Source organism: Pimephales promelas, chromosome 9, assembly GCF_988280905.1.
Source record: "Pimephales promelas chromosome 9, fPimPro1.hap1.1, whole genome shotgun sequence".
Classification (NCBI taxonomy): domain Eukaryota; kingdom Metazoa; phylum Chordata; class Actinopteri; order Cypriniformes; family Leuciscidae; genus Pimephales; species Pimephales promelas.
In genome coordinates, this window is record NC_142777.1 from 32590709 (window position 1) to 32609145 (window position 18437).

The 18437-nt window shown below is 36.7% G+C and overlaps 1 protein-coding gene across 5 annotated transcripts in view; it reads left to right on the forward strand.

The window, feature by feature from the left end:
* LOC120461128 (transcription factor COE3) overlaps positions 1-18437 on the forward strand; it is a 115501-nt gene that overhangs the window by 94372 nt on the left and 2692 nt on the right. For 2 of the 5 annotated variants that reach the window (XM_039649262.2, XM_039649263.2), the window contains exons 12-15: positions 10215-10280; positions 11217-11391; positions 14429-14611; positions 17027-17242. In XM_039649262.2, coding sequence (XP_039505196.1) covers positions 10215-10280; positions 11217-11391; positions 14429-14611; positions 17027-17242 — 640 coding nt within the window. The remainder of the gene's footprint in view (positions 1-10214; positions 10281-11216; positions 11392-14428; positions 14612-17026; positions 17243-18437) is intronic. The other 3 variants (XM_039649264.2, XM_039649265.2, XM_039649266.2) reach the window with 2 other exon arrangements.

An 18437-nucleotide genomic window follows, 5' to 3' on the forward strand; every position in this document is an offset into this window, starting at 1 on the left:
TTTGTGTTTAATATGAGGCCAAATATTCACTATAGGGTTCAAATCTAGACTCTGACCAGGCCAAAACATGAGCCTGATAGACTTGTTCTCTTGGTTGACTTTGTAGTTTGAGCAGGAGCATTGTCTTGTTGAAAAATAACATCTGATCATTCCTCTTGAGATAACTTTTCATTTGTGTGAAGCAAGTTATTTTGCTATATTCTCCTGGACACCACAGTATTAAATGACTTTTCACAGTGAAGTATCTCACCAATACCAGCAGCTAAAAGGCTCCCCACACAATGACACTCTTCCTCCATGCTTCTGTGTGGTAGAGATGCTTTTATTATCATATTTCTCTCCAGATGTTCGAAGACACTCATGCAACTCATCACTCCTGACACAACTTTCCATTTTCTGCCAAAAACTTCATTTCTGTCTTTGATGTTTTTCTGAGACAGCAATGGTTTTTTAAGTAGTGCATTTGCTTAAATTTTCTCACCAATCATTTGTTGTTAAGTCAAGTAAAAGCTTAGTGTTAAGCTAAGTTTATTTGTATATGCACAGAGTTTGACTGTGAATTTTGCATTTACTTGACCCCCTTCCAAAATCCTGATCGGATCTGCAGTGTGTGTGTGTGCCAGTGATGGCCCCAGCATTTAGAAACCCAGCTGTGTTTGTCTGACGACCTTTGCTGGGGCCAGGCATGTATCAGGTTTATCTATAATTTCATTTCCAGTCCCAGGTTTGGCCGTGAGCACACACCTCTCCGTCCAGATAGATCATGAATATGGACGTGATTCAGGACGCTCCACTGTCCCGCAGGCAGCTGCGTTTCTCTCTGGCATTCGGGACACACGTTCCTGGCAGTCTCAGGTTACCGCGAGGTTAACGACCTGTCTGTGAGATACTCTCAAAACGACACCTGGATTATGGCGTTTCTTATGAACTCAGAATGGTGGTCTCTCTTAGCAAATGAGTCTGCTTCCAACACAAGACAATCAAATGCACATTCAATTAAACGAAAAGTCCTGTTGTTTGCATGTTAAAAATGGGTTTTCTGCTCAGTCAGAGAAAATATGTACGTACTTTGAAGTCCTGGACAAAAGTATGGAGATGGGCTAGTTGTCACACTTTTTACTTAAGTGAATATTTTTGAACATCAATTTCTATATGGATGTGAATTTTGATCCTAAAAAGCTATTGAATATCGCAACTATGGTTGCCGCAGGAAAAACGTTTGTGACAACATGCCCCATTGGCAGGTTACATTGTTACACTATGTGTGGTAACTTTAACAATTTGATTAACAGGTATTAATCTGCACATTTTATGATTTCAGCTTAAATTAAACAACAAAGTAATTATGAAACAGCAAAGTAATTATAAAAAAACAAAATGTAAAATGTAATCAAGCCATTGTTTTGGTCAGCAGATATTATAAAGTACAACATGTGACTTGCTAATTTCAATTGACAAAAATGTTTTTTATTGAAAAGGCTTTTAGAAAAACCAACTTAAAAAAGCTACTTTTAAAGTATGCACTTTTAGCTTATTCAGATATTTCTTGCGTGACAACTAGCCCCGGTCTCCTTTTTAAGCTTTATGCGTCTTCTTTAAGAGGAAGCATGTTATTGACTTCCTTTGCCTTGTCATGCTGGCACATTTTACTTTATCAGTTGCTCTTTATTAGCACGATAAGCTTGTGTGTGTGTGTGCGTGAAAGTTGTAACGTTGTAGCCTATGTATGTGTTTGGTGAACCTCTGCTCACCAGGCTCAGTGTGTGTGTGTGTGTGTGTGATTTATCATTGTTAGGGGACCTGTCGGATGGCTTGCTCTCCCGGGTCAGCTGATCTGCTCTCGCCGGGCGCTTGAGAACCATCCTCCCATAATTGAGCCCCTGGAAAGAAAGCAAGGGGAAAACAGGAGGAAGAAAAGATAGGAGGAAGATAGAAACAGGCTTGTTCGGGAGACAGCCTTCAGGGCTAGAGAGCGGAGAGCCGGGCCAATCTAAAGTCAAACCGACTCACCTTGTTACCTGTGCTGAATGAACTGTAGAGCTTCTGAGCAACTCCTCGTGACCCATTCACCCACATACACTCCCCCCCACACACACAGAAAGAGAGAGACAGCAGGGGGCCAGGAGTGTTGAGATGGTTTCATGCTGTGAAGCTGGGCTGTGGAGTTCTGTGAAAAGGAAAAGGAGAGGAACACCGCATCTTGATGCACCGTAACACGTGCTCTCTGCCTTTTGGCAGGTAGAGTGAAGAGATTAACATGCAGACATGAATCCAGCTCATCCAGAACACCTCTCAGGGGAAGGAGCCGCTCACACGCCTCCCTGAGCGAATCTCTCGTAGAGTCCGAACCCTTCCCGGCCTGTCTCTTAAAAAGAAAGCTTCCAATTAGAAGGGAAAAGGAGTTTTGCAGACATTTGTTCAACACAGAAAGAACTTTTTTGTTATGATGTTCTCGGGCATTCTGATGCTAATGCTAAAAACAATGCTAATGCTAAAATGCAGCTGAGCATATAATCACAGTGGGGATTGCAAAATAATAGACTTTTAAAAGAGAGGAGATATATTTTGATGTTGGGGATGAATCAGAACAAACGGTAGCACTTTGTACTATTTATTTTTTACAGTAATTACAACAACTGGGTAATAACTAGGTACTAAACCTGAACCTACACCTAAACCTAACTTATAGTTGAACCTACACCTAAACGTAACTCCCAGTTACCTTATGTAACCCAGTATGTTCTTACGTAAGCAACTGTAAAATAAAGTGTAACCGAACAAACTTTATTATCTGTAACTTTGGTTTGGCCCAGTGTTTATTTACAGAATAATTTTAGTATTATCATTAGTAATATTTTGAAATTTTTTTTTTATATTTTTCAGTTTACATTTTTATTTTAGTTTAATTAAGTAATTTACATTTGTATTATTAAATTCAAATTATTACTATCCTAGGTCTGATTTATTTTTATTTCCATTTTAGTTCAGTTTATTTATTTTCAGTTAGTTATGTTGGTGCTTTACAATATTAAACATACAATATTAAAATGTACTTTTAGTTCAGCTTGATTTCAATTAACAAAAATGTTGGAAATAGTTTTAGTTTTAGTTAATAATAATTAAAAAAACGGGTGCGTTCCATGCAGATAAATCACACTTCTGCTTTGGTTTATGCATTTAAAAAAACTTCAAGACGTTTTGAAGTGTTGGCATTTGTGCTAAGGGTGCCCAGAGGCTATTTGGGTTGCGAGACAAAGCTCAGAAGATTGTGATTACCAAATTAGCATAAAATCATATAATTTGCATCCTTAAAAACAGGATCTCGTTTAATAAATAAAAATGATATGTACATGTAGGAACCGTGGGTGATGGAGTGTGCCGATCACTCACAGTCCTCTTGGTAGCACAAGAGACACTCCTGCCTCGTCCTTAACCTGTGATGCGAGGGACCCTCCATAAGATCCCATCACCTGATCCCCAACATTACATTGGGCTCCCGGGTGAGGAGGAGAGGATGTCGAATTGGGGCTCTGCTAAGAAAGACCACCACCCTAGAGTAATAAAGATCACAGGATGACTAATTGTATGCCTGGCAGGCGGCAGATCTTTACACCTCGACAGTCAGCTAATAAGACAAAAGGCCCAGCGCCTGTCTCTCCCAGGGCCGGGTGGCACACCTCTGGAGCCCAGACTGGGGTCAGGTGCTCAGGCCGACCGGCTGTAATCATCAGCGGGTCTACTCGAGGGCAACTGCCACCTTATCAATCATTGAATGCATTTCATTAGGGGTTTAACAGAGTGAGTATTGAGCCTCCGAGTGATATTGAGGTTATAGAGCAGCTTGACTACAGGGAACGTAGTGCTGATTTGAGCTGGCAGACATTTGAGGGGAATGTGCCGGACGTTTTTGTTTTGGCTGAGAAAGTGTGTTTTGAAAGTTTGTAGAGATGTGTGAGGGGAACGTGTGTAGAGTATAGCCACAGGTCGTTCTGTAGACGCCACATAAATAATGAAGTAAAGCTAAGTCCACAGAGCAGAGCTGTACAGTTTATTCACCTCGTGGCTGTTTGAAGTCATTTTATTTCTCTCTCTTTCTCTTATTTCTCTGTTTTCTGTTTTACATTCTTATGTTTCTCAAATAATTATTTTCTTTTTAAAAAATGACAGGCTAACCAAAATTGTTTAGTTTTACATTTATACATTTATTAACTTTTTTTTATCCAAAGCGACTTGCAAATGAGGAATACAACAAAGCTATAAAAATACATTATTATAAATATGATTTAATTTTATTCACTTAAATATATAAATAAATAAAAACATTTTTACAGTGCACTTAAAAATGTTTTCACTAGTACTGAATGATACAGCTCAGGGACACATTCAAAGAAAAATACATTTTGCCTTATTATTATTATTATTATTATTATTATTAATCATATCATAGCCATTTTTTATTGTCCATTTAATAATGATCACTTGCAAGCCTCTTAAGGTGACTTAAGTCACTGTAAAAAGTGATTTTTCATTAAAAAAAGGTTACTTGCCATTTCTTTATAATTATTTGTGAAATTTACTAGCAATTTTGAGAGAAAATTGTTTCAAAATAAATTCTTCAATATTTTTTTTGCACTGTAAAAAAAATATTTTGATTAGTAATCACAACATTTTTCTTTTGTCAAATCAACTTAAATAATTTATTTAGTTCAGATAACATATAATTTTGAGTTTCTGATGATTAAATTAATCTCCTTCATTGTATTAACTCACTTTTTCCATTTCAATGAACTTAAAATGTTAAGGCAACCAGGTTACTTAATATTTTTTTTTACAGTGTTGGGGTTTGGCATTTAATAAAATCTCTAAACCAAAAGTAAGAGAGAAATTTACCGCTAAACCAATAATACTTGAATTTTTCATAATTTCTTTATCCAAATAGTACAAGTTTTCACATTATTTGTACATTATCTAAACACAGAACAAACAAGCTACTAAATCTATGCGTGATTTGTTGTTTAATGCAAGCATGTTGTATTTATTAATGTGTGTGAAGATGTGAATAGTTAAGCACGAGTAAATGTGTGTGTGTGTTTTACGGAAGTGCGTGTGTGCACGTTCATGTTGTGCCAAAGGGCCCGTGGCAGGGTGTCGTAGCCAGCGAGCATCAGAGACATTAACTAACTTCTGTTTTATAATGGAGATTAATGAACTGAGCCGGGGCCAGAGGGAAGACAGGACAGGAGAGGAGAGCAAAGGAGAAAGAGGGTATGAAAAAGAAAGAGAGAGGGAGCGAGATGAGGGGTGTGCTGCCAGTGCCAAGGCTGTGTTGGTGACAGATTGCCCACTGGGTGTGGATGGCAGAGCGCTGTTGAACCAGGGACAGGTTGGGCGGCTGGGGCCGGACACGGGGAACTGCGGCGGGGAGGCGGCCTGGAACAAGAGCCCCATACCTGGACAGCATCAGGCACGAGAGCAGGGGACAACCAAACCACAGAGACACGTACAGATGGGCAGAGAGAGGGAGGGAGGACTGATAAAGAAACACCCACAGGAACACTGACATACAGGCATACAGTAAAACAAGAAATACTTTCTAAACAGGTGCATACATACACTTAAAACACTGCACGCATGTGTGCTTTATGCATAAAAGTGAGTGCCAAAACAATAATCAGAAAGAGCTTTAATACCAAGTTTGCTTGCTCACACAATCTTTCCAGTGCACGCATATGAATACAATACATAATAATGCAATTAAAGAATTAAAATACATCATAGTATAAAGACAGTTAGGTTAAGCCAAAATAGGCTGTATTTATAATTTTATGTATAATACAAAGTACTATAAAAAATGATGTAAACTGCAAAAAAGTATATGATCAATAAATTATGACATACATTGCTTTTACTCTAATTTTCAACTTTTATTTATTTTTAAGTTATACAAGATTTAACTAATTTTTTAGTCAGTTTAATGCAAAGTTAATTGTACTTTAAATGTTAAGGCAACAACTTTATTACAAGATTTTGCACTAAACAGTGGGAGTGTATTATTCATATACTAAATTAATACATAAAAAAAGTTGTTATCTATATAATAAGATGTTGTTATCTTAAATTTGACATTTAAAATAAATTGTGTTGCTGTAACCTAATTAAATAAGGTTGATTTTGTCATATTAAATAAAATATTTGGTTTTAATGTTTGTTTATCTGGTATAACATTTTTACAGTGCAATAAAAACACTTTAATAACACTGAACTATACACCCCGGACAGACATCCAGATTACATATAGGCCTATCTCATATTATATTATATTATATTATATTATATTATATTATATTATATTATATTATATTATATTATATTATATTATATTATATTATATTATATTATATTATATTATATTAAATATATTTCGGGAGGTCTTGTTTTGGGTGTTTTAAAGGTGCTCTCTTCTATTCTAATCATGTCACTTTTTATTCAGTTTTGGGGTTTACAAAACGAGTTCCTACTCATCACATTATAACTATTGTAAAGGTTGAATAAACATGTTATATTGAATAATGCAGGAACAACAGAGCACAAGGTCTCAACTCTCTCTCTCTCTCTCTCTCTCTCTCTCTCTCTCGCTCCTGTTTGTCATTGACTTGAGCCATCTGTGAGGATCGTTACTGCTCGTTGTTGATTGGCTGAGGAAGGACTGTTAGTTCTAAGGTCATATTTTGTCGTGGGAAATGCAAGTAAATGAGGATGAGGAGGAGGAGGAAGCCTAGTGCCCCCATCTCCATATGCCCCCCGATCCTCTCTTGCGCATGTGTGTGTGTGTGTGAGCACTACCACGCCAAGTCCCAGTTGAGCTCTTAAAGCTAAACTCCAAAGGAATATCACAATATTTGGTGGTTTCCTGAGCATGTTTCTGCCTCTCCGCCTGATCTGAAGGCCACTGTTGTTCTTCCTCGTAAATGTAACAGTTTCCACACAGTGTGTTCAGAAACTCCGCCAGAAAGTGTTCAGTTTCAGGGCCTCGTGGCCTGGCATAAAACAGTCACTAAGAGCTGCACTTCACAGATGCAGGCATGACATAGATGTGAGAAACCTGAGAGCTAATGTTCCAGCGTGAGCTCTGCTTTTCTGCATGTATTAAGGCATATTTGTTTATTTTACCTTCGTAAGTGTGTATGGTGTGTATTTTTGGCCTTGATGCACTTTTTGGGGACAGACGGTCTAAAAATGTCCCTAGATATAAGAACAATCTGAACATCATATATAAGAACAATCCACAACTGTTTTTGTTGATGTATTCATAAAATGAAATGGTTCCTATATAGTGTCTTTATTCATTTCTAAAAATGCTAAAAGCTTTGTTAGGGGTATTTTAAAGTTTAATTTACGAACAATACATTGAAAAGTGCGATTTGTTGTAATACATTTATTTACTTACTTATTTGAAAACTAATGTTCCAGCATGAACTGTGCATTTTTTATTGTAAAGTAAGGTATATTTGCGTATTTTTAGCTTCATTTGTGTGTGTGTAGCCTAGATGCACTTTTTGGGGGACACGATTTCAGAGAAATGGCCCAAAGTCTTCAGAAGATAAAATGGTTCGTAGATAACGTTGTAAAACGTATAAAAAAGACACAGAATAGTATTTTTAATACTATTTTTGTAAAGGAAGCCTATACAAAATCTTTTTTTCTTTTGTCAAATCAACTTAAATAATTTATTTAGTTCAGATAACATATAGCTTTGAGTTTCTGATGATTAAATCATTTTCCTTCATTGTATTAACGCACTTTTTCCATTTCAATGAACCTAAAATTTTAAGTTAAACCAACCAATATTTTTTTACAGTGAACAACAAATTTTCCAAATGTAATAATCAAATTCAACAATAACAACGGTGTAAATAAAGTAAAGTACGCAGCCGTATTAATTATTCATACCCTTGTGTGCTGGGAACTCCAGTACCGTAAAGCTAATATTTTACTTGATTTTATACCTTACAAATATACTCAGATTTGTTAAGGGTTTTCTGCTTTGCGGTCGATACTTGTTTGTAAATATAAGCAACATTTACTTTAATTTCAACATGCTTGAATTGTGTACAAATATAGAATCAGTCTAATATTTCCAATGTGCGTGTGAGTGTGTGAGTGTGTGTACAGACACAGGCTGTTGTTCTCACAGTACAGTAATGATAGGTTTGCCAGCAACCCCAGCTGCCTCTTACCTGGCAACTCTTGAGGGAGAAAAACAACTAGAACTTCCCCTCTTCATCCCCCTCTCTCTCTCTCTCTCTCTTTCTCCTAACATACTCACTCACTCACTCAATTCCACTTTATTTGTGCACATTTCCTTCACTTTGTCTTCTTCTGTCTTCTCTCTGTCCCTCGAGTCTTTTTTTCCTTTGTTTTCTTCCAACCCTTTCCCCCTTTGCTCATCTTTCAGCGCTGTTTTCTGTCTGCATCTCTCTTTCACCTCTCGTCATGAGATTTACAATTACTCTGCTGTTTCCTCTCTTTCTCCTGCTCTCTTTTTTTGTCATTTTATCCTGATTTCATGAACTGCATCTGTAGTTCTTTGGGTCAATCTTTTCTCTCTTTGTCTGTGTTTTACTCTATACTTTCATCTGTCTCTTTTTTTGTTTCATGTCCTCATACAGTCATGTGAAGTGTGTGTGTGTGTGTGTGTTTCAATGTAATACCCCAGGGAGCTCCAGTAGAGGTTGCCATAATACCAGCTCTGGCTTCCTCTGTATCACCTCCACACATCTCTGTCTGTCTCTGAATGCTGTGTGTGTGAGAGAGAGAGAGAGAGATAGACTCCTCTTTAGCCTGAACATGGTGGCTCAAATGTTTATTGGCATCAGTGGTTATATGAAGAATGGAAAAAGGTTGTTTTTTTTTTTTTCAAATGTTCTTCACAATAAGAAAAAAATATTATTTTAAGAACTGTTCACTGAAAGGTTCATTGGGGAACTAAAAATTGAACATTAAAATGATCAAATGGGACATTAAAGATCTTTATAATGTTACAAAATAAATAAAAAAATGCTGCCCCCCCCCCCCCAAAAAAAAAAAATATATAAAATATATATTATTAATATATATTAATAAAAAGAGGCAGCACAGCACAATTTCAACATTGATAATAATAAGAAACATGTATCTAGCATCAAATTAGCATATTATAATGATTTCTGAAGAATCATGTTACATTGAAGATTGGAGTAATGATCCTGAACTTTGTTATCGCAGGAATACATATATTAAAATAGTTATTTAAAATTGTAATACTATTTCACAGATTACTTGGTTGCAAATGCAGTCTTGGTTATAGTAGGAACTTGTTACTGACTCTAAGTTTTTGAATGGTATTGTATTTCTGAGCGGGAAAAAAAAATCAGCTCGACAACATGTAGAATTTGTTAGCAGAAAGAAAAGATATTCTATAGAAAAGGTTACATTATTTTATTTCTGTACAATAACATATAATGATGAGCTCATAAAAACTAATCTCAATTTTGACAGAACTTATTGTGACAAGGTAAATAGGTAAAACCAAAGTGATTTGATGTTTCCATTAGTGAATTGGAAAACTGGGGCGAAGACAAAATGTAGGAGAGAAAGTGAATTAAGCACAGATGGAGCAGAAGCCGTTGTAAAGTGCTCATGTCCTCTCTTGGTTTCGGTTCCCTCAGTGAGACCAGAATGGAGTTTGTGGGCCAGTGGAAACGTGTGACTTACACAGGAACACTACAGGATAACACGCACAAACACACACAGTCACACACGCCGTGTGAAGAATGACAGTGGAGCATATGTGTAGTCTGAAAGGATCGCAGCCCTGGATCACTGCTTGTGTGATTTGGCACAGGTTGAGTGCGTGTATTCGTGTGTACGTGTATGTGTGTGTGACAGGTTGGTGTAAATGAGATTCCAACAGCTTCTTTTTCTGTCCGCCTCATCACATGTTTTAGTTTCTCTTTTTGAGCATGGCTTGCTTATGTATAGTAAATAACTTTGGGAAAACTTGAAACATGAAGAACATGATTTATTCATTTTATAATTATGCCTAATTATGCTTTTTTTATGGTGCTGATTTTTGCTCTACGACATTGTTTATGTGTTGAGATGCAAACGGTGCTGATTTACAGTGTCAGAGGTGGTTATTGGACTAAACTCTGTGTGTTTGTGTGTGTTATTAGGAGGTACTGCTGAAGAGAGCCGCAGACCTGGTGGAGGCGCTGTATGGGATGCCTCATAACAATCAGGTATGAAAAATCACAAGAAATGACATGATTTCATATGGAGTAAGCTGATTTATATGTTGCGTGTGTTTAAATAATCAGTACTTTTTAAATATTTAGTAATTATATACGTATTTATGTATATACACACACACACACACACACACACACACACACACACACACACACATACATATATATATATATATATATATATATATAGATAATAATAATTAAAATAATTATAATTATTATAATAATATAATTATAATAATTAATTTGTGTTTTTATACAGATTTTTTATAAATAATTCTATTTAAAAACAAATTATATTATATATTTTTTATGAATTAAATTAAATATAAAATTCAATATATATATATATATATATATATATATAATGTTATATTATTAAGAATAATTCATATAATGTGTATAGAATAATTTATAATAACATTCGATGTGAATTATTGTATAAAATAAAGCGTTAACAATATTTATTTGTTTGACATTTATTTTATTGAGGAAGAAAAGCATTACCAATTTATCATGAGTTTTACATTTTTAATAATAATAATAATAATAATAATTTATTATTATTTTAATTTTAATTATTATTAACTACTTATATAATTTATGTCTATATTACATCTTATATAATAATATTTACTGTATATATCTTTACATTTCTGTAAGCTGAATTAATTATAGTTTTATGATTATTATAGTTTTTTTAAGTATAATAATTATAAAAAAATATTGTTAAGCTATTTATCATGCTAAAATATTATTCAATTAATATTGATAATAAATCTTTTTTTTTTTTTTTTTTTAAGAGCATTATTGTTTTCTTTTTTTACATTTGCTATGGTTGGAGCTATCATTTAATTTAATATCTTGAAACCCATTTCAACCCTTTCTCTCTCTCTCTTTCTCTCTTTCTCTCTCTGTATTGGTCAGGAGATCATTTTAAAGCGAGCTGCAGACCTGACGGAGGCGCTGTACAGCGTGCCGCGGAGCCATAACCAGTTGCCCTCGCTGACAGGCTCCAGCGCTCACTCAGGCATGATGGGAGTTAACTCTTTCAGCAGCCAGCTCGCCGTCAACATCTCTGAGGCCTCACAGGGAGACCAAGGTCAGTGTGTGTGTTGACATGCAGTATTTAAGTCCCGAATCACACATGTACGGCTGTCAATCTAATCAAATTTACTGCATACATCAACATTTAGTAGTCAATATATACATGAAGCCCACAGCTAAAAAAATGTACAATCAAGACTCGATTGAAGGTGGTACTTAAATTACACACAGTTCAAGGGTCATGCTTAATTGTGTTCATATTTTTAACGCAAATCATTTGTCTAATGTGTTGCGTTGACAGCCGCACAAAGTGTTTGACTGGTTCTGATTGAAACATGATTTCATGATTTCTCGAAACTCAAAGCTACTTGACAAACTCAACACAGTCTGTCAGTCCGTGTCTGGATCTGTTCACCTGTCTGTTGGTGAGCTTCACACCCAATTCCAGCCCCGGACCAGCAGCACTGCACATGACGATCACATGGCTGTGTTTTGGCAGGCCTGTCACCCACAGCACTCAAAACTGCCACTCACACTCACCTGCCCATAGAAACGACACGTTCATCAGAGTGAACCTGTGTGTGTGTGTGTACACACTCCCTGTCACTCCTGAGAGAAGTGTGAGCCACAGGCTGTGAACGAGCCGAGAGACTCAGACTGACAGCGCTACACGAATCAAACACGTTATTTGCAAATGCAAACGCATATGAGCAAAGCATGCATGCAATTGGGTATGTCTGTGTGTTAAAACCAAGATTATAAGTAAAGCAACGTCATTCTTGAGCATCAGATCAGCATATTAGAATGAATTCTGAAGGATCACGTGACACTGAAAACTGAGTAATGGTGGCGAAAAATCAACTTTGATAAAACATAAAAATTACAAATACATTCACATAGTCATTGTAATAATATTATATTATTAGCTGACTGCTAAAGCATGGTGTCAACATCAAGGTCATGAGTTTGATTCCACATAAATGGATAAAATGATTGGTTAAAGTTGCTTAAAAAGCCACTGAAATCGCTACGACGTTGCTTAACACATCTGAATTATGTAATTTCTGCACCACTAGTGTCAATAAACAGAACTGCAGTCTCCTTTGGACTTGCATGCGTGCATCTCATGCCCTGTGTGTGAGCATTTCCATGCACAAGTGTTTTCAATATCGCAGCGCCGAGCCATGTTTCTCTTCACCCACCAGATCTGACACTCACAGACAGGAAGTGAGATGAACAGATCACTCTCCTTATATCAGAGAGAGAGAGAGAGACACAGGAAGACAGAGGCACTCTCTCTCCCTCGACACTCTCTGCTTTCCCTCCTGCTAGCACTCATCCCGTTCTCCTCTCGTCTGTTTTCCTCATTCACGCAGGAAAGGAACACCTACAGGAATCCATGAGGTCATGGGAAAGGGCCGTTAGCTATTATAAAAATATTGCATTTGATACTTCATGCTCGTATGCAGTGAAACTTTAATTCGGTTAGCCTGCTGCTTTTTCTCGTTCATCCATCAAACTAATTATTGTTTCAAGTTCTAATTAAGTTGCAAACTGATTTACAGAATACACCACGTCTTTTATGCAGCTTATCAACCCACGTACTGTAGGTAACGGTTTATTTAGGGACATTTTTAGAGGCTCTCTGCTAACGAATGATCTTATGATGCAGTTATGTTGCCACTCATGTGACTAAATCATGTTAAAGGAGTAGTTCACTTTTCAAAGAACTTTTGCTGATAATTTACTCACCCCCATGTCATTCATGTCATTCTTTCTTCAGTCGAAAAGAAATTAAGGTTTTTGATGAAAACATTCTAGGATTTTTCTCCATACAATGGACTTCAGTGGCTGCACGGGAACCAAACGGTTCAAGGTCTAAAAGACAGTTTCAGTGCAAACTGCAAACTGTTCAAAGTGCTTTAAACGATTCCAGATGATGAATAAGGGTCTTATCAAGCGGAACGATCACTCATTTAATAAATAAATAAATAACAAAGTTTAAGTTTTATTAGCTCAAATGCTCACCTTGCTCTGTACTGCGATGCATGTTCGTGACTCTCCTGTTTGAACTCGTTCATCAAAATGAACGAATCTTTTTCCGAGTCGATTTGTTCGTTTAGTTCGTTGAATGAACAAAATGACTCAGAAAAACAAAAAATGTCACGATTTTCTGAATTTATTACTTGTTTTCCAGTTTAAAACTACACATTTGCTTTTCTTACTAAATTGAGTTGAAATTCATTCCAAATTTAGGGTCAGTAAAAAAAAGATAAGAAAATGATTGATCAAAGTCACAGTAAAGACATTTGCAATTTTACAAAAATAGTATGTTTTAAACAATTCAAACTTTCTATTCAACAAAGAATCCTGAAAAAAAACGTATCACGGTTTCTCAAAAGTATTAAGCAGCTAAACCAGTTTTCAAATATTCAGCATCAGATCAAAATATTAGAATAATTTCTAAGGGAACATGTGACACTGAAGACTGGAGTAATGATGCTGAAAATTCGGCTTTGCTGTTATAGAACTACATTACATAAACAAACTTGTATTAAAAGAATATGATCTTAATAAGTTGAAACAATAGAACGTTGCTTAAAATGGCGGACAAAACGTTCAGTGCACTCTCTATCATATCATTTTTTTTATTCATTCAGTTTTATTCTGCTTCTTCGTCATGTGGTTACTAAGGTTTTCACTTACTGTCAAAAATAGCTCTCTCTCACGTCTCGGTGATCTCCATGTCTCTCAATATGGCTCTGCTCCGTTCTATGACCAACCGCGAGGCGAAAAGAGTCCAAAACACCCAAACGCTGCTGCTTATGGGAACATAGACAACGTTTTGTTTGACTGTACTGAGTGCTTTCTTAACAGCAGTCGGATATCTTGTTGGTAAATGTTCTCACACTTATCAATGTTTTCCACCCACTAGAAACACAAACCCAGCATGTCGCAGACACACATTATTCCAACTGCAACATCAACAAATCACATCAAGAGTCTTAATAAGCAAACTTAATGAATCCCAGGGCATATTTGAACTTCAAGCTACAAGTGTCCTCAACCTGTCGCTGTGTCTTACGTTCCAGGTTACTCTCGTAACTCAAACAGCGTGTCTCCTCGCGGGTACGTTCCGACCTCCACACCTCAGCAGTCAAACTACAACACCATCACCTCCACCATGAACGGATACGGAGCCGGAATGACCAACCTGGGCGTCCCTGGATCCCCGAGTTTCCTCAACGGATCCGCCGCCAACTCTCCTTACGCAAGTGAGTGTCCTGTTTGTCAGATCCTGAAATGTGTATTGGGCTTCTTAACTAGTTTAACCAGCAAGGTTTTTGTTAGCCTCACTAGCTAGGCTACACTCTTAAAAATAAAGGTTCCAAAGTGTGTTCCAAATTTTGTGTTCCAACTCATTTTGGGTTCCCAAAGAACCTTTGAGTGGACAGTTCTTTTCTTAAGGCCTGTTCACACCTATAGAGAGCCGAAGTGATGACGTCACTTTCTAGGACAACTCGGAAGCTAACGGCGCATGGGTTCCCTCGGTCGAAAAGCTACGGATTTTCCCCATAGACTTTTGGAAAATTACAAAAAAATAAGATCTGTGTTCAACAAAGAGTTGTGAAACTAACACGTTTTTTTCGATCAAGATAATCTTTACAAGTTAATCCAAAATGTTTACATACATAAAGATTTTAAAAAACACAAGCAGACACAATAAAGTTTTAAAAACCACAAGCAGGTTATAACTGTGTGTTCTATGTCTAGATCAAAACGTGAAATTATTTAGAGGCTTTGTTCACCACAGATCTTATTGCAGGCGATTTAGCAAAAACCCATTCAAAAATCCCATAGACTTTAGAGCGTTAAAATGCTAACTCACTTCCGCGTTTTGGCCAACAGAGTGACGTCGTGACTTCGGCACTCTATAATGATAACTATAATTATCAACATCCTGTTTATTAGCATGCAGAGCAGTTACTGTATGTGACCTGTCGCTTTAAATGCTCGAGTGGTTTAAAGTCAGAGTCCAATTGGCTGTTAATTGTTCTGAAAATGATTCCAATAATATTGTTCCTCTGTGGCATTATCGTTATAGCTGTGGTGTGGCCTTCCTTATTATATGGCAATGATTATTAAAACTTTATAGGATTCGCACAAGGTCCTTGATGGGTTTGAATTTAGCTTGTAGAAATTTAAGGCCTGCAAAACCTGGAAAATCATCTTGTTTTGTTAAAAAAAAGTAGTTGACATTGAAAAGGAATGTATGTATGAGGTTTGCACACCTGAGAACGAATATAACTTATTGAAATGGCATTGAATTTAATTCAGCACTATATTATCTATATGCAGTACTCAAACCACCCTAATTTGACTGAAAAGCAACCAATAGCTCACTTTTTTTACAGGTATTTAAGGCCGAGTTAAAAACTAAGAACTGCACTTTTTTGTAGCACATTTTAATAATCTGAAGAACCTTTTTCCACTATAAAGATCATTTTGTCCAATGGATATTCTATGGATGATCTACATGGGACCATCATAAAGAACCTTTATTTTTTTAAGAGTGTAGTCTGACTCATCAGCTACAAACCAGCCAGGATATTAGATACTGACTGTTTCAGCAGGGTTGTGATTAACTCATCAGTGTATGTTTAGGATTCTGAATGGTTGTCTGAATTCAACTGTTTGTGATTTTGGATATCACAACAGGCATGTTTGGTCACGACTCAGCCAGCGTCTTAATTCTAATCTGAAATGCTAAGGTTGTTTGTTTGTCTGCGTGTTCTGTGAGGGAAAGGTTATTGTCTGTCTGCTGTTCCATACACTGTGAAAGTCTCCATCCGAACTAACTCCACGAACACTCATATTTTCTCATCTCCTTTCATGTCTAACACATTAACGACTCCTCCATGCCTCTCACTCACTCCGTCACACGCTCGCTTTCTTGCTGCGGTCAGGATAGTGAGCTTTCTGTCTGCACTTTCATGTAAATACGTCTGCTACTACTGTATTTTTTTTTGGGGGGGGGGGATCACAATGTTGGAGTCCTGATGAGGTTTATATACTGAAGACTGTTCATATATTCGATATATAGCAGCTGTATTTTGTGTGATTGGCACTTGTTTGGCAGGCCGAGCTTTGCGCAAAGCTGTTTTGGGGCAGGTTTGCTTTACATTCATTATAAAAATGGGAAACAAGTTGGCAAGGGTTTTCAATTGGAATTTCATTGAAGAAAATTCATTGGTTTTACACCAGTTTGGTGAGAAAGCTCAAGCTTTCTGCTCAAGAATCAGCACCGAGACCATTGGCTTTTATTACCTGTCTTTCTCTCAAAGCATGCAGACGACCGCATATTAGATGTCCTGATAATATCGGAATGCTTTATGGATACGTGTGTCAATAAAGAAAGCAGCTCTCATGTTGATGCTTCTCCAAAAGTGTGGTTTGGCAGTCAAATGTGGACAACATTGACATAAATGCTCTTCAAGAGTTGTAAGTTATGGATCAACTTTGCAATGCAGGTGTAGCACACGGTTTCATTCCCATAATACCTCACTCTGCCATAGCCCCTCCCCTTCAATTAACCCTCTAACAATCGGCATGACCCACCTCATTAATCTCATCTTTGTGTGTGCGGGTGTGTGTGTGTGTGTGTGTCTCTGTGTGTGTGTCTGTTTCAGTCACCCCCTCAAGTCCTCTATTGGAGCACCATGCCTCCTCTTCCTCCTCCTCTTCATGCATCCCTACTTCCATCTCTCTGTCTGCGGGCCCTTTCTCATTCTCTCCTGTCCATATGATCTCTGCAGTCAAACAGAAGAGCGCCTTCGCGCCGGTCGTCCGGCCACAGACCTCCCCGCCCCCCACCTGCACCAGCACCAATGGGAGCAGCCTACAGGGTGAGCACCCCACCCCTCTCCTGACTCTGAGCCAATCAGGAAACAAGACCCTCCTCTAGAATGTGTCAACAAAAACAAATGGCACTACATATTTGAGGACAAAGTTGATCCATAACTTTCTACTTTTTACTTAAATTGGTTTTACTGCAAATAAAAAATAAAAATGCTTTAGATTTTCATGCAGGTGGTGATGTCTGTTGGGGCAAATTAGTGTAAAATAGTATCAAAATTACTTCAGAGTTGCATGGAGTCAATAACTTATTCATAAAAGATCACTTCTCATGTTACTTGCATGTTATGAGCCCCAAAACTTTCTTATATTCTCAAAATTTTACAATATGCAGATCAGTTTGTACTAAGGAAAACTTTTAACTTTAAACTGTTAAACTATTAAACACTGTAAAAAAATAGTTGGTTTAACTGGTTGCCTCCATTGAGATGGAAAAATTGAGTTAATACAATGAAGGAGATTGATTTAATCATCAGATACTCAAAATATTATGTTATCTGAACTACATAAATTAAGTTGATTTGACGAAAGAAAAAAAGTTGTGATTACAAATCATGAAAATATGTTTTTTTAGTGTATAGAAATGTTTAGCTTAGCTAAAAATATTACACACTCTGAATGAGCTGCACTACTGACCCGTAATAACCATAATTGTATGGTTCAAATCGGTCAAACGCTGCAAAAAATAAATAAATTAATAACTAATGATTTTCTGTCCCATTACAAATATCTAAACATTCTTAAATCAAGATACTTTTTCTTGGGAAGAAAAATGACTTGAGATATTAAGTCTTGCTTCCTGAAAAATTAAAAAAATATTTAGTTTTTTTTTGTTTCTGCTTAAAATAATAATAAATATCTGCCAATGAATGGGGTCAGAAAAATTCTAATTCAAAACAAGATTTTTTTCTGACCCCATTTGCAGATCATTGTCCTTGTTTTAAGCATAAACTCACTTAATTTTTTCAGAAATTAATAAGACTTAGACTTAGTCAAAGCCAGGGCTAGGCGTTAGCTAAATTAGGACATTTAATTAGATTTTATAAATGTGCCTTAGAAAAAACAATTACTGTGTGCGTCTTGAGACAAAACAAGGGCACTGACATTTTAAGATAAGTCAGTGCAAGTTGTTTCCAGTTAAGGCGGCTCAAACTTGGACTAGACTTAAGCCTTGAGTCTGTGAAA